The 24075-nt window shown below is 39.5% G+C and overlaps 1 protein-coding gene and 1 long non-coding RNA gene across 2 annotated transcripts in view; one reads left to right on the forward strand and one right to left on the reverse strand.

Moving 5' to 3' along the window:
* The first annotated feature begins 189 nt into the window (after positions 1-189).
* LOC115417685 (uncharacterized) lies at positions 190-1728 on the forward strand. The gene is made up of 2 exons (XR_003935184.1): positions 190-1445; positions 1556-1728. It is a non-coding gene; the product is annotated as an uncharacterized LOC115417685 (long non-coding RNA).
* Positions 1729-4146: 2418 nt separating this feature from the next.
* LOC115417683 (tetraspanin-1-like) overlaps positions 4147-24075 on the reverse strand; it is a 24146-nt gene continuing 4217 nt past the window's right edge. The window contains 6 exon segments of the mRNA XM_030131709.1: positions 4147-4254; positions 5404-5457; positions 5459-5488; positions 8411-8554; positions 8649-8747; positions 18705-18779. Coding sequence (XP_029987569.1) covers positions 4195-4254; positions 5404-5457; positions 5459-5488; positions 8411-8554; positions 8649-8747; positions 18705-18779 — 462 coding nt within the window. The 3' untranslated portion in view covers positions 4147-4194.

Raw genomic sequence — 24075 nt, forward strand, 5'->3', positions numbered from 1 at the left:
GGAGTGGACGACTAATGCTAATGTGTTGATGGTGGGCAGGGCTAATAGGCTCAGTATTTGGTGGGTGGGGCTAATAGGCTCAGTATTTGGTGGGCGGGGCTAATAGGCTCAGTATTTGGCCTTTGTGCGTAAACTCCAAATGAAAGTAGAACCTCACAGAATGTTCCAGTTCTACATTATGAGACCAGTGGGTACAACTTTATTCTGGAAATTATGAAATTTTTCCCGCCTGTTTTTAAATTTCAACGTTATTCTTGTAACATTATGGCTTTATTCTCAAAATATGATGACTTTATTTTCATAATATTACGACTTCAGTCTCGTAAAATTCTGGCTCGTTTTGTATTCGACTTTATTCTCATAAAGAACAAAGTCGAATAGAAATTATAAGATTTTTCCCGTCCGTTTTTAAATTTCGATGTTATTCTTGTAATATTATGGCTTTATTCTCAAAATATGACGACTTTATTTTTTTTATAATATTACGACTTCATTCTCATAAAATTCTGGCGCTTTTTGTATTCAACTTTATTCTCATAAAATTATGCGTTTTATCTCGATACTTTATGACTTTATTCTCGTAGTGACGGTGCTTTTATTTTCATATGTGGCCTTAATACACCGTCGTCGTATGAAATGTCGTCACATAAACTGTTTTCCTCTGTGTTATTTCCTGTTTTCTTTCTTCATTTTGGACAAATCTGATCAAATATGGACACATTTCAGTCCAAACTCAGAGGAAACGTGTGTCGTGTGAATGTTTTAAAACCGTGACGGATGAAAACCACCGATGATCCTGTTTGATGCAGATTTGCGTGTTTCCGATTTCGTTGTTTTGTCGTAAACTTCCTCGAAAACTGTAAAACTTGTGCGTTTATTAAATCTGAGGTCAGAGATCGGCGCCATTGAGTCCAAGGTGTTATCGCGCCGTTTTCCATTTGGCGCCGTCGGGTTTAAAGCGTTAATGTAACAGTTCTCGTTTGGAAGTGTTGACGTTAACGTAGCTGTTTTTGGTTTGTATTGGTATCTGTTTGGCATCGGTGGGATCGAGGCGTTAACGTTTCAGTTTTCAGTTTACGGCGGTTTTTGGCGTCACCGCGGCAGTATGTGCTTGACGGCGTCGGGTTTTCAGTGTTGAAGTGTCAGTTTCAGTTTTTGCCGTTAATGTGTCGATTTATGCCATTACTGTGACAGTATATGTTTGAAGCGTTACCACGGCGCTACATATCTGGTTGCATCGGAATTACGGTGTTATCATGGCGGTTTGTGGCATTAACGAGGCGGTACATGTTTGCGGCGTTAACGAGGCAGTACGTATTTGCGATGTTAATGCAGTGGTACGTGTTTGCGGTGTTAACGAGGCAGTACATGTTTGCAACATTCAGGTGGCAGTACGTGTTTGCAACATTAACGCGTTGGTACATGTTTGTGGCATTAACGCAGCAGTAGGTGTTTGTGGCATTAACGAGGCGGTACATGTTTGTGGCGGTATGTTAATGCGACAGTGTGTGTTTGCGATGTTAATGCGACAGTACTAGTTTGCGGCGTTAATGAGGCGGTACATGTTTGCGGCAGTACGTGATTGCGGTGGGTTTTTCATAGCGTCCGGTGGTATCTGTGGTGTGGGTTTCCCGTGCGTCTGTGGAAAACGTTGTGGGTTCTGATGGACGTTAATGTGAAACTGACGCCTTTTATCCAAATGAATCCAATAAAACCGTTTTTACTGAACTGTGTCATGTTTACCTGCGTTTATTTTCCATTTCCTTTTATTTCCTACATTTTAACGCTAGTATGTGGACACTTGAGTTTTGGTGCATTAGTTGTAAATCCTCCAGTTTTTAAATGAAAAACGTTCAATGACATTAAAATGCAACAAGATGAAAACTTTTACATCAACATTTGAAACATTTGAACTGGTATCTGAACATTTAATGTATTTAACAGGAATCATCCAGAATTTTTATTAGAAAAAACAAACAAACAGGATGAAACAGATGGAAACAATGTGAGAATGAAAACTTCAGAACTGGGTCTGGACTGGACTCTGGTCTGGGTCTGGGTGTGAACTCTGGTCTGGGTCTTGGTCTGGACCCTGGTCTTGGTCTGGGTCTGGACCCTGGTCTGGCTGTGGCCCCACAGGTAAATGTATGTAAAGCTGTGGATGTGGGTTTGGACCCACACAGGTCGACTGTGGTTTCATTTGACTCCAGGTCAGAGTTAAACCTTGTCTGGACTCTGTTGGTTTGTTGCCGTTGATGACGACTGAGTTTCAGACTGAAGTCAGAGTTCATAAAATTATTTTCTAAAAGTCATGATAAGATGTTTTTGCCATCCCTAAACCCAGTCATTAGTGTTTTTTCTGTTTTCCCTCGGGGACATAAACGTCCCTTTGGCTTCCGTTAGAACCGTGTTTTTGAATCTCTTTGCCGTCACATTCCATAACCGTACAAACTCTAATGTCGACAGTTCCTTGAGAAGAAAACTGGTGATATTTGACACGTTTGGTGAATTCCACCGGTTCTGACCGTCCACTGTTTCCACTCGTCACATATTCGATCAGCGTCTCCTCATCAGCTGTACGTCTTGTGTGACTGAACATATGATGCGTGTGCGCGGCTGCACACGAACATAATGAGTGTGGTTGTGGTTGTGGGCGTCGGCCTGTTAACTCCGTCAGGTGTGTTTGTGTCCGACATCATTCATTCCACAGCTTTAATGAAGACAGATGGGTTTTACTCATGACCAACTCGCTCCACGTCTCGACGCCTTTTTATTTCTGACATCAATCTGTTCCACGGTCGCTTTGGGGAAAATAATCACATCCCAGTTGTGTCAATCATTACATTAGGGCGTGTGTTTTTTTTTTGTGTGTGTGGCAGATTTAGGCTTGAAATCTACAGGAAAAGAATAAAACTCCACGTGTGTGTGATTATAAAATGATTAATTGGTTGGTGTAAAATCAGTTCTGAAATCCAGGTCTAGTTCAGGTGATTAAAACAGATCTACTGTTACACAGAACTAAGGATGCACCGGAATAGTTTTAGTACGGATACCGATAACTTCTGCGTTTTGTAACCGATACTGATACCGATACCAAACCCCAAAAGTTCCCATAGTTCCAGTTGTTTTCTTCTTCTTTCCAGTCAGTGTTAAACTCCGTTAACAGTCCAATAAATTCTTCTACTGAACCTAAAGCATCCTACTCTGGGTCTGGATCTTCTTCTGGGTCTGGATCTTCTTCTTGGTCTGGATCTTCCTCTTGGTCTGGATCTTCCTCTGGGTCTGGATCTTCTTCTTGGTCTGGATCTTCCTCTGGGTCTGGATCTTCTTCTTGGTCTGGATCTTCCTCTGGGTCTGGATCTTCCTCTGGGTCTGGATCTTCCCCTTGGTCTGGATCTTCCTCTGGGTCTGGATCTTCCCCTTGGTCTGGATCTTCCTCTGGGTCTGGATCTTCCTCTGGGTCTGGATCTTCTTCTTGGTCTTCCAGCTGTACTGGACTAAGGAACTGAAAACCCTTTGACTGACCCTTCTTCTTCTTCTTCTTCTTCTTCTTCTTCTTCTTCTTCTTCTTCTTCTTCTTCTTCTTCTTCTTCTTCTTCTTCTTCTTCTCTTCTTCTTCTTTTCTTCTTTCTTCTTCTTCTTCTTCTTCTTCTTCTTCTTCTTCTTCTTCTTCTTCTCTCTTCTTCTTCTTCTTTCTTCTTCTTCTTCTCCTTCTCCTTCTTCTCCTTCTCCTTCTCCTCCTCCTCCTCCTTCTTCTTCTTCTTCTTCTTCTTCTGGGTTTTTATGGCAGTTGTCAAGACAACAATGTGCACTGGTGAAATGCACCAAATCTAAGCAATTTAGATTTATATATGGGCTGTTATTTTATCGGTTTGAAACTTTAATTATTGGAGTTATCTGAATGACGTCATTTTTTCAATATCGGTCCCCATAGTTCTTGTGCATCCCTACACAAAATAAAACTGACACTAAAGATTATTGATTATATTTTCATTTTATTTATTCAAACATGTAAATATAAATTCATTATAGAAACATTTGGCCTGAATCTACTTGGACTTCTGTATTTGGCAAATCTTGAACAATGACACTAACATATAAAGTGTGACACTTCTGAGTAGATGAACGGTACAGAGTGTCTTCAGGGACAGTTGGACATCAGGACGTTGGTCTCGGGGTGGGGGGGGTTCAGTCTCAGCTCACGTTCTTGTCCAGGTGACAGTACAGGTACATGGACACGGCCATGGCAGCGATCTGAGGGAGAAGACACGCCCACAGGGTAAGAGCATCATCTGCACAGCGTCAGAATCACGTCAAAATGGTTTTCATACAGTTTGTTTTTTTTTACACTTTTTATCAGTACGATCCAATCTCCTCAGGTTGAGGAGCAGGAAAAGAAACAAAAGAACAGAAGAGAAATGAAAAGAACAGCCTGTGTTTGTGTCAGAATATGTTCAGGTCCGTTAACAGACACATTTATCCCTGAACATCAGCCATTTTCCACAGTTTTCTATCAAGAGATTTTCTTTCAACTTCAGTTTATATGTAAGATGTTCCATGCAAGGTTATTATCGTTAACAAAAACTGTCGGTCGGTCGGTCCACCCACATATGAGGGGTGACTGAAAAGTTTTGAGCCTAACATGGAAAGGATTAAGATATGAAGACCAAATTTGGTTCATGAAATCTTTCACATATCTTAATCCTATTCACTAAATTTCTTGGTCATAGGAATCTTTTTCCCTGTTTTCCAGCTCCCTGAACTTTCTGTATGAAGTGTTTCCTGAAAAATGGACAAACTGGAGTATGGGCTGTCATCAAGTATATGTACGACCGTTGCCGTCTTTGGGGTTGGTGCCATGGGATGTTTCCAGTGTCTGGACTGCTCCTGGGTCTCAGGCTGATAGTGATGGACCCCAGTCTCATCCATAGTCACAAATCAGCCCCATACTCAAGTCTGTCCATTTTTCAGGAAACACTTGATACAGAAAGTTCAGGGACCTGGAAAACGGAAAAAGATTCCTATGACCAAGAAATTTATTGGATAGGATTAAGATATGTGAAAGATTTCATGGGCCAAATTTGGTCTTCATATCTTAATCCTTTCCATGTTAGGCTTAAAACTTTTCAGTCACCCCTCGTAGGATGATTGAGTGTGTAAGAGGTCTCTGGGGAGGGAGGGACAGCTGTCGGTCCCGTCCGTCACTCAATCATCCTATGTGGTCGAGGGGCCCTACTGGGAACTTTAATCAGGGGAAGTTTGGGGTCGAGGGAATGTTTTTTACAGTGTAATTTAGGTGGAAACAAACCGAGGTTTTTCCGAATCGGAGTAAATTTCTTTGAACTCAGTCACATTTGAACGAGTCCACTCTTTTACCATTTATTGTTTATTATTTGTGTTTACCTCTAAAATCCCGATTCCTGCTGCGATGCCTCCCACGATGTTGGCGTTTTCTTGTGAGGGTTTTGAGGATGTGCTTAAAACAGCCCTGAAGAAGAAAAAAAGGGACCTGTTTAAACGGATGAAAACGTCAGCGTTGTCTCATCAGAATGACTATGAGTAGGGGTGTTAGAAAATATTCGGTTCTGCAATATATCGGATGTTGTCCTTTCACAATACTGTAATCGATATTCAAAAGTACTGTATCGATTACTTTTAGGTATTTATTCAAATCCAGATATGGTAGAGGTTCATTTATGTTTTTTTTAATTTTATTTTATTTATTATTATTTAACACTTTTTTTTTATTAAATAATGGTTATTTGAATCATCCTAAAAGCACTTTTTATTGTCTGAGGAGGAAAGATGTTCGTTCCTTTGTTGGGATTTCACAAAAATAATGTTATGATATTAGTTATGAACTCATGGAATATGAACATTTGAGGAGGATCTTCAACCTGTAATGTCTATAAAACATAATTTAAGTTTTAACAGAGGAAAATTTGTGATATAACATTAGATCCTGTTCTGATCCAATAAAATGTGTTTAGTATTTGTGCATATTTTTGGTTTTATTCAATTCTTCCAGGAAAAGAAATCTATTAAAAAAGAAACAAAACAAATAAAAAATTGCCTTTATATCATATTGTGATCATAGTATTGTGATTTGTATCGTATTGCCACATTCTTGCCGTGGCAAGAATGCACGTGGCACGTGGCGTTCAGTGTCCGTTTAACGCAGGACATCTCAAACTCGTTTTCTTTCAGGTTCCACATTCAGCCCCATTTGATCTCCAGTGGGAGAACAGAATAACCGATAAATGACAGCTCTTAAACTACGATGGAAAAGCACTTCAGCGTTGTCCTGGAGAGAGTTCAGTTGGAAAAATTTAACAAGATTCTTTACTTTACTTGCGCATAAAAATTTGCCTAATGGAAAAATGTCCGTTTCGCCAAAACTCTTGTTTATTGATGAAAAGTTTTTGTTCTTGCAAGAGGTGATTTTTTCGGGCAACGGCAAATTGGTATATCGCACAAAACTGCAACGGAAAGACCTTTTAGTCCAACTAGAGTCACATGACCAAAAACGAACAGATGTTGATGGATGTCAGAACAAGAGAAGAAGAAGAGTTTAACCAAACGTGTGTGTGTATGTGTGGACACACTAGGAAACCACATCACTTTAGAATTTAGTAGGAGATAGAGGGGGAACGAGCATTCTAGATTCAAAACAACACAGAAATATGAGCATTTTCCAGGACCTAGAGGGCGCTACAAGAGAAATATGAACATATCTGTAAATCAACACCATAACCTAACATCATAACATTATTTTTGTGCAAACCCAACAAAGGACCTAACATTATTTAATAAAACAGTGTTAAAGAATAATAAATAAAATGTAAACAAAAAAGAAAAACAAAAAACAAAAATGAACCTCCACAATATCTGCATTTGAATAAATACCTAAAAATATCAATACAGTACTTTAATATTGATACAGTATTGTGAAATGAAATATCGTGATATATTGTAGAACTGATATTTTCTTACACCCCTAATAATGACTATATCTGTAAATCACCACGATATTTACATTTGTCGTCATGCTTATGGAACGACTTCTCGTATCATCTTGCGATAATTAATAAACAAATCATCATGTTTGTGATTTAATGGAAAACCGACATTATGCACTTCTGTTTTTATGAAAGTTAGTAAATATCGGTAATGTTTTGCGCAGATGTTTGACAGAAAAGCATCTACTGTCATCAGTGTGACTCTGTAGATGTACATCTGAAAATACATGAATGTAAACGTATAAATGACGGGGTCTAAGACGGTGCCCTGAGGGATCCCATTCTTCATTTAACGAAACAGACTTGCGATCAGTAATAATCTGATAACTCCACCGATCAGATACTGATCAGAGTATTAGTGTGGTTTATACTGTTTCATATGAACACTATAACGATATGTAAGTGGCCGAGCCGTTATTCTGCGTTTTACGGCTCTAAACGCAGCATTTACATTTATATTGATGCGACTTTGGTCAGAATGAGTTTATTCATCAACACAAAGGATCCAATCTGATCTGATCTGGTCTGAGTTTGTTCACTGTGGAACACGACTGTGACAAAACATCAATATGGTGAACTCTCGGGATATTTAAAGGAGGGATATTTGTCTTTTTTTAAATGTAATCCTTCCTTTTCTTTAAAAAAAAAACAAAAAAACGAAGAAAACATTTTTAAAATTATGCATACATACATACAAATATGCAGACTGATCTCATAAAATCGCGTTGTATGTGACGCCAGTTTATTGCATTTGGCGCGCTATAGGTAAGCATTTTCATCCTTTCACATGTTATTTAACGCTATTTGATGACATGTCAATGTGCTAGCTGCTAATCGCACTAACTGCTGATCACGCTAGCCGCTAATTGCTAACCCTAACCGCTAATAGCGCTAGCTGCTAATTGTGCTAATGGCATTCTATTTTACGAGGCGTAAATATACACACTTTTACGCTACTTTTAATTGGCGTGTTATCTGTACCCAATTCATGAAAACACGTTGAAATATGTCAAATTTAAGCCAACATACCATTGAATAATAGGCCTTAGTTACGACTTCCTCAACTCAAAGGTTTGATCAGATTATTAATCCCGGTTGAGCCCCCACATTTTGCCCGTCTGTTCTGTATAACCCCCACCCCCCTGCTGGAAAAACTGACATTACGCACTTCTGTTTTTTTTTCGACATTTAGTAAATCTCGGTAATGTTTTGCACAGAGGTCTGATGGAAAAGGACTGTAGAACAGAACCTGACGACCCTCACACATTCAGTAGAACAGACGCTACCGTACTGCGACACCAGGACTGTTTTTATTTTATCTTATTCAGTGAAGTCAATCTAAAGTTGACTCCGTGTGCGAAGCGGTTGAAGAGGTTTCATCGGGTTCGGACCTGAACGTCGCTGCGTCGCGCCTCCTCCGGGCTGCAGGGGGCGCTGTGGGTCCAGCAGCAGCTCGGCGGCAGACTACCGCCGTTCTCCTTGGCGAACTTTGACCCCATGAAGTCTGTGTAGTTGGTGAAACCACAACATTTCAGCTGAAACAAAGACACAAAAACACACGTCGGGCTTCGGATCTTTATGCGCGTGGTGGGCGTGTCAGTCCGGGATGTGGGCGGGGCTTGAACTCACCTCCGTCATGGTGGTGTTCCAGATCTTGGTGACCACTGGTTCGCTGCCGTAGTCGTTCTGTAAAGTCGGAGTCGCCCACGCTCTGAGGAGCCCCTCGGCCTGAAACGACCAAAAACAGACCAGAGAATAAAAGGCTCTTTTATTCTGCTCGTACGTTTATTTATCCTTTGATTATTATTATTATTTTAATTCTCAATTTACGAATATTTTTTCATTGAAAAATTATCTCAGAAATACTAATTCTACTTTCTCTGGTTTTTGGGTTTACTCTGAACATACACAGTTTCAGATTCATCACATGTACATTTGACAGATTTTTAGTTGTGCTAACTGTGCTAAGTTGTGCTTGACTCATTCGACAGTTGAATCAACCTGTTCATTTTTGTTCACTTTATTCATTACTTTGGTTGTTTTTGTTCATTTTGTTGCTTATTTTAATTGTTTTGTTTGTTTTTTTACTTCATTTTGGTCAATTTTTTTGCTTATTTTTTCATGTTATTTAGGATTTCGTTGAGTTTTTATTCATTTTTTGTTCCCTTTATTTATTATTTTGGCTGTTTTTTTGTTAATTTTGTTGCTTATTTTATTGTTTTGTTTTTTTATGGGATAGTTTTAGTGGATGGATCAGAATTTAAACAGACACAAATGAACAACTGCTGAATTCAGACCAAAAACAAATGATGAAAAATAATCTGACCTTTAATAACAGGAAGTGTAAAGTGTGTTTGATATACTCACCCTGATACCAAATGGTTAAAATTGTAATTCGCAAAGAAAGATATTCAGACTTTATGAGAATAAAGTTATAAAATTTGCAGAAAAAAATGAATTTATCTGAACAAAACTGTGAGTTTATGAAGAAAAACTAACAATGAACAGAAAAACTGAATTTTTAGGGATAAATTAATGATGCAAACCTGGATTTCTGACAATAAAGAGGGAAATTGACATTAAAAAATGTTGATATTCTCTGAAATTAAAGTCAAATATTTGCAAAAAAAGTGCAGATTCTGTCAGATTAAAGATTTACTCTGAACAGGCACAGTTTTGGATTCATCACATGTACATTTGACACATTTTGAATTCAGTTACGTCTTGACTCGTTCGACAGTTGAACCAACCTGTTCATTTTTGTTCACTTTATTTATTACTAGGGTTGCTTTTGTTCATTTCCGTTGCTTATTTTATTGTTTTGTTTTGTTTTTTTGTACTTCATTTTGGTTAATTTGTTTTTGGTTTATTTTTTCATGTTATTAAGGATTTCGTAGAGTTTTTATTCATTTTTGTTCCCTTTATTCATTGTATAATATACTGTATATAAAACTGGGTTTTACTGATGAATCAGTGTTGTAGAAGATGACAGTGTTTCCATGGTAACTACTAAGGGTGTAAGAAAATATCGGTTCTGCAATATATCACGATATTTCATTTCACAATACTGTATCGATATTAAAAAAGTACTGTATCGATATTTTTAGGTATTTATTCAAATACAGATGTGGCGGAGGTTCATTGTTGTTTTTTTTGATTTCTTTTCTTCATCATTATTATTGAACACTCTTTTATCAAATAATGTTCGTTCCTTTGTTGGGATTGAACTCAAATACTGTTCTGATGTCAGTTCTGAACTAATAGAATATGAACATTTGAACAGGATCTGAAACTAATGTCTGGAAAACAGAATTTCAGTTTGAACACAGGAACATTTGGTGATAGAACATTAGATCCTGTTGAGATCAAATAAAAATGTGTTTAGTATTTGTGCAGATTTCTGCTGTAATTCAATTCTTCAAGGAAAAAATCATTTAACAAGAAAGAAAGAAACAAAAACAGTATCATGATATATCGTGATGTATCATATGATCCTAGTATTGCCATTTGTATCGTATCACCAGATTCTTGCCGATACACAGCCCTAGTAACTATGGAGCCGGTGGGCTGGTGTTGACCCCCGGTCTATATGTTGACAGCCCTGCTTTATTTATATGTGTATATGAGTTTGTGTCTTTCAAATGTAAACGACAGCTGTACGTTTTTCATCAGTTTTGGACCAACATCATTAAACCCATGGAGACTGTGTTTCTAAACACACAGTAATATAAATATACGTTCAATGTTTACACTTCATTCATTCACGGATTATACTCGTTGCATCTTTTATATCATTTTCATCTTTTAACTGTTTTTTTTTTTTTTGTGTGTGTGTGTGTGGGGGGGGGGGCTACTTAAAGACAAACACACCCAGTCTGAATAGATTCCATCCACGTCCAGCCTTATCAAACCTTGTCCTCATTTACATTCACACTCCAACTCCCATCATTCCCTCACATCTCATATCCTGTTTTCTTTTTCAGTATCTTCTATAAAATAGCTTCATCCTCTCAGCCTTCACCTGTAAAAATAGAAGCGGTTTCTCCTTATTCTGTGACCTTGTGTTTAATGGATGTGAACCCACAGTGTTTTTTATGTAGATGTGAGGCCTGAACATGTAAATCCTGCGTTCGGCTTCGGGTCCAACAGCTCCTCCCTGGGCTGCAGGTCCACTTCCAGATGCACCATTCATCACATATTAAATGAAACGGCGCTCGCACAAAGACACCTGGGAAATAAACACCTCCGCTCAACATCTGCGGGAAAACGCAGATAAATCAGAAAGTGGCCGAGCCGTATTCTGCATTTTACGGCTCTAAACGCAGCATTTACATTTATATTGATGCGACTTTGGTCAGAATGAGTTTATTCATCAACACAAGGATCCACTGGATCCAATCAGATCTGATCTGGTCTGAGTTTGTTCACTGTGGAAACACAACTGTGACAAAAGGTCAATGTGGTGAACTATCAGGATATTTAAAGCAGTGATATTTGTCTTTTTTAAATGGAATTCTTCATTTTCTTTTTTTTTTTTTTTTTTTACTATATGTATATATATAGGGCTGTGTATTGGCAAGAATCTGGCTAAAAGATACAAATCACAAAACTAGGATCACGATACGATATATATCACGATATATCACGATACTGTTTAAAAGGCTTTTTTTTTTTTTTTTTGGTTTTCTTTCTTTTTAAAAGATTATACCCTGAAAGCATTGAATTACACCAGAAATCTGCACAAATACTAAACACATTTTTATTTGATCGGAACAGGACCTAATGTCATATCGCACAATGTTCTGTGTTCAAACTGAAATTCTGTTTTACAGACATTACAGTTTAGGATCCTGTTCAAATGTTCATATTATATTAGTTCAGAACTGACATCAGAGTAGTATTTGAGTTCAATCCCAACAAAGGAATGAACATTAATACAATACATATAAACAAAAAAGAAAAACAAAGAACTAAAATGAACCTCCACAATATCCGCATTTGAATAAATACCTAAAAATATAGATACAGTACTTTTAATATCGATACAGTATTGTGAAATTAAGTCTTGTGATATAGCAGAACCAATATTTTCTTACACCCTATTAATTATACATACATTCATACAAATATGCAGACTGATCTCATGAAATTGCGTTGTATGTGATGCCAGTTTATTGCATTTGGCATGCTATACGTACGCATTGTCATCCTTTCGCATGTTATTTAACGCCATTTGATGACATGTCAATACACTAGCTGCTAATTGCGCAAACCGCTGATCGCCCTAGCTGCTAATCATGCTAATGGCGTTCTATTTTATGAGGCGTAAATATGCACACTGAAAGTTTATAATGCGTACAGATAATACGCCAATTAAAAGTGGTGTGTTATCTGTACGCAATTCATGATATCACGTTGAAATATGTCAAATTTAAGCCGACACACTGTTAAATAACAGGCCTTAGTTACAACTTCCTCGACTCGAAGGTTTGATCAGATTATTGATCCCGGACGAGCCCCCACATTTGGCCCGTCTTAGTTAGAAATGTTTTGAAACGGCCGTACAACATTAATTTCATCCTGTTGAATGTTTTCTAATGAGAACACCAGTGTTTTTAGACGGTTTTCCTGTTCGAGGCCTCAGAGAAAACAAAAGCATTTATTCTCCTGCTGACGACGACTCCTCTACTGTTTTCTTTTTCTTTTTTGATAAAGCGTCCTGTCGTTTACAGTCGCACAAAGACCCGACACACACAGCCATGTGTTCACCGTGTGTGTGTGTGTGTGTGTGTGTCTGTGTGTGTGTGTATATGTGTGTGTGTGTGTGTTGGTACAGTAAAGAGGGCAGGCCTGGGAGACGCCCCAGGGGATGCTGGGATACACAGCACAATTAAAAGTGCCCCCCCCAAGACGGCGAGAGAGCGTCTGAGATCAGGGAGGGTTATTACCGAGCGGCTAATTCATCACTGTCAGAGGGAAACATAACACACCACGAAGTGTTAAAGACACACACAGTGGACTGGACAAAGACGACAACACAACAGACACACACATGAAATGCACACAGTGGACTGGACAAAGACGACAACACAACAGAGACACACACAAAACGCACACAGTGGACTGGACAAAAACGACAACACAACAGAGACACACACAAAACGCACACAGTGGACTGGACAAAGACGACAACACAACAGACACACACACAAAATGCACACAGTGGACTGGACAAAGACGACAACACAACAGACACACACACACAAAATGCACACAGTGGACTGGACAAAGACGACAACACAACAGAGACACACACAAAACGCACACAGTGGACTGGACAAAGACGACAACACAACAGAGACACACACAAAACGCACACAGTGGACTGACAAAGACAACACACAACAGAGACACACACGAAACGCACACAGTGGACTGGACAAAGACGACAACACAACAGAGACACACACAAAACGCACACAGTGGACTGGACAAAGACGACAACACAACAGAGACACACACAAAACGCACACAGTGGACTGGACAAAGACGACAACACAACAGAGACACACACAAAACGCACACAGTGGACTGGACAAAGACGACAACACAACAGAGACACACATGAAACGCACACAGTGGACTGGACAAAGACGACAACACAACAGACACACACAAAACGCACACAGTGGACTGGACAAAGACGACAACACAACAGAGACACACACAAAACGCACACAGTGGACTGGACAAAGACGACAACACAACAGAGACACACATGAAAACGCACACAGTGGACTGGACAAAGACGACAACACAACAGACACACACAAAACGCACACAGTGGACTGGACAAAGACGACAACACAACAGAGACACACACAAAACGCACACAGTGGACTGGACACAGACGACAACACAACAGACACACACGTGTTTCCACTGCAGTGGGTTTGGTCTGTTTTCCACAGGTTCAGGGTTTATTTTGGGTTTTTATGTTTATTGTTGGTTTGTTGTTTTTTTTTAATGGCTGTTTTTGTAGATTTACTGTGTGTTTTTAAAGGTTTGTTTTTAGCTTACCAGCCAACAGGCCGTAAGCTATTGTCGTCATGTGGCGCCCGGCGGCGGCGGCGTCTGTCGTTCGTTACAAAAATTTCAATCGTCTTCTTCTCTGAAACTACAATTCTGATTGACTTCAAACTTGGTATACAGCTTCTGTATGATGATGTCAACAAAAGTTAGTGAAATTATTTGGATCCAGATCTGGTTCTGGATTTGGTGCCACTTTGAAAAATGTCCCCATTATAACAGATAGGAAGTGGATGGATGCAATAACTCAGTAAATCTAAATGATCTCCAGTGTAAATGTCTCCAGTCCAGCCCTGATGGGCAGATGACCCAAACATAATGTCCACATGCTGATCAGGATCTTCTTCTGGATCTGGAACTGACAGAAAATTTAACATGGGCTCTGATGGGAAAAAATTTCAATCGTCTTTTTCTCCCAAACTCCAGTTCTGATTGACTTCAAACTTGGTATACAGCTTCTGTATGATGATGTCAACACAAGGGATTGAAATTATTTCGATCCGGATCTGATTCTGGATGTGGTGCCACTTTGACAAATGTTCCCATTATAACAGATAGGAAGTGGATTGATCCAATAAATCAGTATCAATGATATCAAGTGTGAATTTGAATTTTTTACAGATCTGAACGGAATATGACCAAAACATGGACTATTTCTGTAATAGAATAAATACACAGAACTGGGGGAGAATAAATGGATCTGGATACATTTCCCAAAGCTTTTAATTTGGCCGATAAGATACAGGACCGTTGGTCCTATTTTTCTTTGTGTGAGTATTTTGTTGGTTCGAGAAATGTTTTTGTGTCTCTTCTGTGTTTTTAGGGGCTTCTGTTAGTTCAGTTTTTTTCAGGGGGTTTTTGCGAGTTTTTTTGTGAGTCTCTCAAGGTTTCGTGACCTCTGTCAAACATTTGTCTGCGTTTGTTGTTGTAGATCTGTTGTGGGTTTTAGAGTTTGGGTCATTTTTGGTCTTTGTTGAAGATAAGATTTGGTTTTTCCAACATTTCCAAAGACTCTTGAGGGTAAAAATAATTTCTTCTTCACCTGAGACAGGATTGTAGATGCATGGAACTTTAGTCCGTCTGCAGATTCTCCACAGCGAAGGTCAGTTCCCGTATCAGCGCTGTGCACATGGGAGTCGAATATGTAAATGTACAGTTAATAAAACGGCGCCGTGGGCAGTGGATAACGGAATGGACTTCCCTCTGCTCGAGTCCAGGTTCTTCTCTAAACATCTCATGTGGGTGTTTGACGGACCGTCTGTGGGTCCGTCCCATCGTAAATCCCTCTGGTCAGTCGTAGACCGGCAGCGTCCTCCCATCATGCCTCTGGAACAGCTTATTAAACGTGCGTTATTTTGAAGGTTATCGGCTGTGCGGAGATGAGCGGCAGATTTACGCCGCCGATGGAGCAGAACAGATCCACGCCTTATTTATCACCTGGTACTTATTGACACTGGAGCTATATATATGCATATGAGACGTATACGGCCATATTCATTATCCTGGAGCTATTGTGTTTACGGAGTGTCATCAGAGCAGGAGACGGACAGCTGCTCTCACGCTCACATCCGTCCTTTGTGCGGGTAATGAACACATGATGCTAATGCTAACACGCCGCGCATTAAATTGACTTCATATCTGCGATCTGCTTAAACAACACAAACCTGAGTTATGTCCTGCATCTCCCTGAGCTTCGCACAATAGATCACATCTATGTTTCAGTGTTTCTCAGGTCCACACGCCGTTAATGTCTCGCCTTTTGTAAATGAGACCAGGGAGATTTATTTGAGGTAAAGCGCCCGCAGCGTCAGCAGCTCGGCCTCTGAGGACGCCGTTGAACAAATACAGGTTCATTGTGTGAAAGCAGGACTGGACACAAAGCACTGAACGGCCTCCAAGTCCACGTCGGACAGTCTGTACCGGAGGGTTTATTGAACAGTATCAGGTTCTACCAGGCCCTATTGTATCTGTAGTTTATTCCTCTGAAAGAATCAGGCCTTTTACAGGATGAATACGCTCACAAAAAGATCTCAACACTTTCACAAATAAGGAAAAACTGTCATATTGTACACAGTTTTTAAACAGGTGTCTGACAATACTTTGAGTTCTGTCTGTGTTTGTTGAGGATTTGTGGGGGTTTTTGTTGGTAATTTCAGTGGAAATACGCCAAGGTTTTTATTTTTTGAGAGTTTGTTCTTGGTTTCTTTTTATTTTGGGGGTTGTTGTTGGTCTTTTATGGTTTTTGTGTGTTTTCATTTGAAGATCTGTGGTTGGGTTTTATTTCCTCGGCCAGGGGGTTTTGTGATCACTTTGCTTTGTGTGTGTGTTTGTTTGTTTGCAACTTTAGTGTAAAACTCTTCCACCCATCTTTCCCAAATCTTCCCCACAGATAGGCCTAGGCCCTGGGACCAACCCATTAAATTTTGGTCCCAGTAGGCCAAAGTTCAAGGTCACTGCAAGGTCACAACATCTACAATTTTCCATCTGTCATCATTGAGCAATTTTCCAAAATTCATCAAAAATCCAAAACGACTCCAATTAGCCTCCAATTGGATCCACTTGTAGCTTAGAACAATATCTTGTATCTGGCACAAAATTATCCACATCCACTGTGGAATGTGGACTCTGTGGACATTTACATTGAACACTGAAAATCCCATTTACCACACATTTAAAATTAGAACTCAACAAATATTGATTGGAATTGAATATAATTTGACAAACACATGACCGGTACCAAGCTTCAACTCTGTACGAAATATCGTTCCGCTCCATTTCTCTTACGTTACGCTCTGTTGACTTTTGTTATTTTTTATACACCATTTTCAAAAAATCATAAAAAATGCAATTCGTGAAATATCATTATGAAATTTGTTTTGCACATCCATAGACATATATTCTATGACATAAGTTCTGTTTTTTGCTGTTCAACGAAAATTACAGAAGCAGTAACGCAGGGAATTTGCGGGGTGTCACAATTTGTTTTCTCTTACATTCAAATGCTAACTAATAACTCAAAAATGACACCAGTTAGCCAACACGGTTACATTATTGACATATAGGAACTCGTATATGAGCTTTCATATGGCACCATTTTTTGTTTGTTTGTTTGTTTGTTAGCAAGATAACTCAAAAAGTTATGGACAGATTTTCATGAAATTTCAGGAAATGTTGATACTGGCACAAGGAATAAATTATTAAATTTTGGTGGTGATCGAGGGGGTGGGGATCTGTCGTGGCGGAGGGCTGCACTCTCTGAGTGCGTTTCTTTTTGGTATTGTGGGCTTTAGTGGGTTTTTGGGGGTCGTTGTTGGTCTTTGTATGGTTGGTTTTGTGTTTTTGTTTTTATTTTGAGTGCTGTTGTCGGTCTTTTATGGGGTTTTTATGGACGTTTTGTATGTTTTCATTTTCAGATTTGCTTTGAGTTGTGTCTATATTGGTATTTTTGTGGGTTTTGTGTGCTCTGTTTCACCTGAAGACCTTTAGAAAAGGATGATTTTTCATCTTGCTTTTTAGAGGATAAATACGCTCACAAAAAGCTCACCAAACTTTTAAAAACAGGGAGAAACAGTCATTCTGTGCATGTTTTTTGAAAGATTTCAGGTGTCTGTCTGATAGTACTTTAGTGAGTTTTGTCAAATATCTGCATTTGTTGAGGATTTGTGTTTTTTCTGTTGGTAATTTCAGTGGAAATACACCAAGGTTTTTATTTTTGAGAGTTTGTTCTTGTTTTGTTTTTATTTTGGGGGTCGTTGTTCGTCTTTTAAGGTTGGTTTTGTGTTTTTGTTTTTATTTTGGGGGCTGGTGTCTGTCTTTTATGGGGTTTTTTATGGACGTTTTGTATGTTTTCATTTTCAGATTTGCATTGGATTGTGTCTTTATTGGTATTTTTGTGGGTTTGTGTGCTCTGTTTCACTTAAAGACCTTTAGAAAATAGTGACGCAGCAAACGCAGTCAAACACCCCAGTACTAACTGGGCAGCGCCCCCTACAGCTGGTGCTTTATTGTTCTGTTGAGTTCATCTATGATTCACCACCAACACAAACAGATGAGTTCCAGTTGAATCCACTTGCTCAGCTCCTCCTGCAGACAGGGTTATGTTCGACCCCCCACCCCCCTTTTTACTCCCACCCCCAGGAGCTCACATCCATGTCCTGATTGGTTAAACCTGCACTTCTTTATTTTCTGTTTAAGTATCTCAGTCCTCACTAACCTCCTTTTACATAGCTCATCTGAAGTCCTTTAATTATTACACCAGGCACTAAATGGAAATGGAGTGTGTGTGTGTGTGTGTGTGTGTGTGTGTGTGTGTGTGTGTGTGCGTGTGTGTATAAATAGGCTGTTTTGCATATAAAATGCTTTAGCTTCCATATTCCACGGTAATAAATTGCTCAAAGTGAGAGACAGCGCACACAGCCGCCGGCCGTCCTGCAGTCATTAAGTGTCCAAATGTGGTGCCGTCGACATAAAGCCTGTAATTCAATGAGTGCAGCCGCCGCCGCCATGGAGAATTTACATGGAGATAAAATACAGGCGGAGGGATGAGGAGGTGAAAGAGAGACAAAGAGGAGGAGGAGGAGGAAGGGGAGGACTTACAAATGAGGAGTAGGCCAGAGCCACCACGGCAGCCGCCACCTCCGCGATGAAGATGATGAGGACGATGGAGAAGAACTGAAGGAGACAAAAGGTTCCAGAGTCAAACTGTACCACACACACACACAAAGGATTCACACGGAACTAAAAAAAAAAAAAAAAAAACAGAACCAGCAGAGGATGGGACCGGATCAACAGCTCAGATGGACCTGAGGGTTCTTCTGGTTCTGGTTCGGTGATTGGACGTTAATGATCTGTTTAAACCACAGGTGTCAAACATGCGGCCCGGGGGCCAAAACCGGCCCGCCAAAGGGTCCAGTCCGGCCCCTGGGATGAATTTGTGCAAAAATGCAAAAATTACACTAAGAAATTAACCATCCTTCTAGTTCAGGTTCCACATTCAGACTAATTCAATCACAAGTGGGCAGGATTCAGTAAAATACTATCATAAGAACATATAAATAATGACAACTCCAAGTTTTTCTCCTTGTAAATGTAAATATTTTCATGTATTTACACTAAAACAAAGTAGAATTTAGCAAAAAATTGTGAATAACCTGAACAAATATGAACAACCTGAAAAGTCTTAAGAGAAGTACAATTTTAACAATATTCTGCCTGATATTAAATGTTTTGTGTATTTGTAAGTTACAATGTACATGTGTAAATGATAAACTGAGGCATAATATTGTTAAAATTGCACTTATTTTTTTCAGTTCATGTTATTCAAGTCTTTTGAAAGGATGTAAAAGTTTTCATAATGTAAATTTACTTTTTTTGCTCTAAAACATTGAGAAAAGTTTGGAGTTGACCTTATTTCTATATTATTATGTTCTTATTTTACTGGTTCGGCCCACTGCAGATCAAATTTAGCGGATTGTGGAACTGAACTAAAATGAGTTTGACAGCCCTGGTTTAAACCCTTTTACAACCTTAGTCTGTTATTGGACGACAGAAGAAGACTTTATTACTGTGGTGAAACTTTTCAACATTTTTATTACGTAGAAAATCAAGGAATCAACTGAAGTTACCATATTTGGTTCCTTGCCTATAAGTGGCAAAAAATATATATGTCCAAGAAAATTTTTTTAAAAATACATGAAACATACATGTAAGGTGAAAGGAACCTGTATTTGATCCCATGTCCATGTCCTGGCCACAGACCTTAAATCTGTGATGGGCAATACAGAGTAATGGGGAGAGAAGACATTTTCAATAAAGTCTGGGGCTCCTTTCTGACGTCAATAGAGAGGATGTCTATATAAACGTAAGGCGCCGGGTCTGGTCCTACCTAATCCAGTATACTGACTGAGAGGTAGAATGAGAGGACAAATGTAGAACTTCAATGTAAGGCATAAGTGGGTTTGTTTGTTTGTTTGCTGGTGTTTGTTAGTGTTTGTCTTACGTGCATATTTGAAAACCAGACAGTGGATGATGTTTATGTCTTCTATTTTGTGATGATGGCATATGTTGTACTGTCTGTCAAAATATCAATAAAAAAAAAAATCTGTGATGGGCTGCAGTAGTGATACCAATGTAAACTGTGGTTTCACACACGGATCCCCCAGTTTTAAAAGAACTGCATGAGGATCACTCATATTATGTGGTACACACACACACACACACACACACACACACACGACTGATGCCTGTCACTGACTCACATTGGTCTAACTTGCGTTGCATTGTGGGCTGCACATGAAAACGACATGCCCACTTCTGTTGTCTTTTGTAGTTTTAACCTCTCCCCCCCCCCCCCCCCCCCCCCCAAAAAAAAAAAAAATGGAGTTTTTAGAGGAAAAAATTGGGATTTTATTTTGGCCCAAAATCGTGCAGCTCTATTGTGCGGAAATGACCAAAAATAGTCACTTGCAACAAATTTCTGAAAATGCCCCAGTGACATACCGACTCTGTTTGCAAACACATGGACTTTCTGGTGGAGTACAGTATGAAACTGTTCAGCATGAGAGAAGAGATTCAGGTGAATTATCACAGAAGGACAAACAGATTCATGATACTGAGGATCTGACTGAGGTTGGACAGATCTGAACAAACAGTAGTGATAAAAGTCATACGCACTTTTAACCTGGTCAAGAAAATCTGATTTCCAGATCTGTCTTAGTTTCTTTCTGTTGTACTTTTCTTCCATTTTGGGCTGAACTACATTCATCTGTTTGCTCTAATGCGTCATGGTGCGTTCAGGGTACTGTATCGTCAGTGGGTTTCTGCAGATCTCCACCTCCAGTTCGGACTCAGAGTTCCACCTCTTGGACCAAATCCTCCATCGGTTCATCCTGGAGTCAACTGAAGGTACCGAACGTGGAATGTTTCCATTTGATGTGGTCATTAAATGCACCACGCTGCCTTTGGAGGCCATTAACTCCTCAATAATGACTGTAATAATAAACGGTGTGATGAACTCGGGACGAGCGAGGCGTTGGCCGTCATTATACGAGTCATGTGACCTCAAGGTTTCACTAATTATCACCTCAAATCAAAGCAGTCAGGAGGCGGTCATGTGTTTTTACTGAAATATTTACCTTTATGGGACTGAAGTAGTGTTGAAATGAGGTACTTGAACACATCTGTGCACTAACAGTAGAAATGCTGACAGTCTAATTCAGTGGTTCCCAACCTTTTTTGGCTCGTGACTCCATTTTAACATCACAAATTTCTGGTGACCCCAGACTTTCAAAACAGAGACTTTTTTTTTTGCTAAAATTAATTTGTTTTTGATCATGTAATAGTTTGCTATAATATATTGTGAATAAAGGTTAATTTTAGATGACATTTAGGTAATATAATGTCAATTTTTATCAGTCAGTTTTAATTCTTTAACATTTTTTATCAATTACTTGAAATGTCAGGCGACCCCATTTGAAATTCCAGGTGACCCCATGTGGGGTCCTGACCCTAAGGTTGAAAAACACTGCATTAACTGCCCCCTATCCCCTTTTTAAGTTGTTTGGTACAGTCTGTTCTTTCTCAAACTGATAAAATCTTGTGCCACAAACATCTGAAACCAGTGTTCAAGGGGTTAACCCTTAAAGACCTGGAACTATTTATGTGGAGACGTGCACATACAGTACAGGCCAAAAGTTTGGACACACCTTCTCATTCTTTGCATTTTCTTTATTTTCATGACTATTTTCATTGTAGATTCTCACTGAAGGCATCAAAACTATGAATGAACACATGTGGAATTATGTACTTAACAAAAAAGTGTGAAATAACTGAAAACATCTCTTATATTCTAGTTTCTTCAAAGTATCCACCCTTAGCTCTGATGACTGCTTTGCACACTCTTGCCATTCTCTTGATGAGCTTCCAGAGGTAGTCACCTGAAATGGTTTCCTAACAGTCTTGAAGAAGTTCCCACAGATGCTTAGCACTTGTTGGCCCTTTTGCCTTCACTCTGCGGTCCAGCTCACCCCAAACCATCTCGGTCGGGTTCAGGTCCGGTGACTGTGGAGGCCAGGTCATCTGGCGCAGCACTCCATCACTCTCCTTCTTGGTCAAATATCCCTCACACAGCCTGGAGGTGTGTTTGGGGTCATTGTCCTGTTGAAACATAAATGATGGTCCAACTAAACGCAGACCGGATGGAATGGCATGTCACTTCAGGATGCTGTGGTAGCCATGCTGATTCAGGTCGCCTTCAATCTTGAATAAATCCCCAACAGCGTCACCAGCAAAGCACCCCCACACCATCACACCTCCCCCTCCATGCTTCACGGTGGGAACCAGGCATGTAGCATCCATCCGTTCACCTTTTCTGCGTCGCACAAAGACATGGCGGTTGGATCCAAAGATCTCAAATTTGGACTCATCAGACCAAAGCACAGATTTCCACTGGTCTAATGTCCATTCCTTAGGTTTCTTGGCCCAAATAAATCTCTTGTGTTTGTTGCCTCTCCTGAGCAGTGGTTTCCTAGCAGCTGTTTGACCATGAAGGCCTGATTCACGCAGTCTCCTCTTAACAGTTGTTGTAGAGATGTGTCTGCTGCTAGAGCTCTGTGTGGTATTCATCTGGTCTCTAATCTGAGCTGCTGTTAATTTGCGATTTCTGAGGCTGGTGACTCAGATGAACTTATCTTCAGCATCAGAGGTGACTCTTGGTCTTCCTTTCCTGGGGCGGTCCTCATGTGAGCCAGTTTCGTTGGAGCGCTTGATGGTTTTTGCGACTGCACTTGGGGACACATTCAAAGTTTTTGAAATTTTCTAGACTGACTGACCTTCATTTCTTAAAGTAATGATGGCCACTCGTTTGTCTTTACTTAGCTGATTGGTTCTCGCCATAATATGCATTCTAACAGTTGTCCAATAGGGCTGTCAGCTGTGCATCAACCTGACTTCTGCACAACACAACTGATGGTCCCAACCCCATCAATAAGGCAAGAAATTCCACTAAGTAACCCTGACAAGGCACAGCTATGAAGTGGAAACCATTTCAGGTGACTACCTCTGGAAGCTCATCAAGAGAATGCCAAGAGTGTGCAAGGCAGACATCAGAGCTAAGGGTGGATACTTTGAAGAAACTAGAATATAAGAGATGTTTTCAGTTATTTCACACTTTTTTGTTAAGTACATAATTCCACATGTGTTCATTCATAGTTTTGATGCCTTCAGTGAGAATCTACAATGTAAATAGTCATGAAAATAAAGAAAATGCGAAGAATGAGAAGGTGTGTCCAAACTTTTGAAAAAAGGTGAACGACACGCACATCCAAAATTAGAGGTGTGCTGGATCCCAAAAAAGTAGAATGTGAGAAAAAATAAAGGAAGGTCCGCACAACCAGTGAGCTCACAGTGAGCTCACTGGTTGTGCGGACCTTCCTTTATTTTTTCTCGTGTCCAAACTTTTGGCCTGTACTGTACATGTAACCCACAACTGAACCTTTACTAAGTCATTTATCAGTATTTATTCTAATATTATCCTGTATTTGACCTGTTTCAGTGTAAATCCTGTATTTTTCTATATTTAATTCACTGATCGTGTAGATGCTCATTAAAGCTCAGAGTAAATTCAAAGGTTATTATATTAAAAACAGAAAAAATTGAGGAAAACATGACTTTTTCAGTCCAATCTGTCACTAACTGAACATAAACCCAGTGTTTCCATCCACTGTCACTGATCCAACTCCATGGGTTATTATTAGTTTTTGTTCATTTTGTTGCTTACTTTGTAGTTTTTTTTTTACTTAATTTCAGTCAGTTTTTTGCATGTTATTTTGTATTTTGTACATTTTCTATTCATTATTTAATATTTATAAACCTGTCATTGATCCAACTCCATGGGTTTTACTGGTGAATGAATGTTGTAGAAGATGCCAGTGTTTCCATGGTAACTACGGAGCCTCTGAACGTCCAAATA

Source organism: Sphaeramia orbicularis, chromosome 4 (genome assembly GCF_902148855.1).
Source record: "Sphaeramia orbicularis chromosome 4, fSphaOr1.1, whole genome shotgun sequence".
In the NCBI taxonomy this organism is placed as follows: Eukaryota; Metazoa; Chordata; class Actinopteri; order Kurtiformes; family Apogonidae; genus Sphaeramia; species Sphaeramia orbicularis.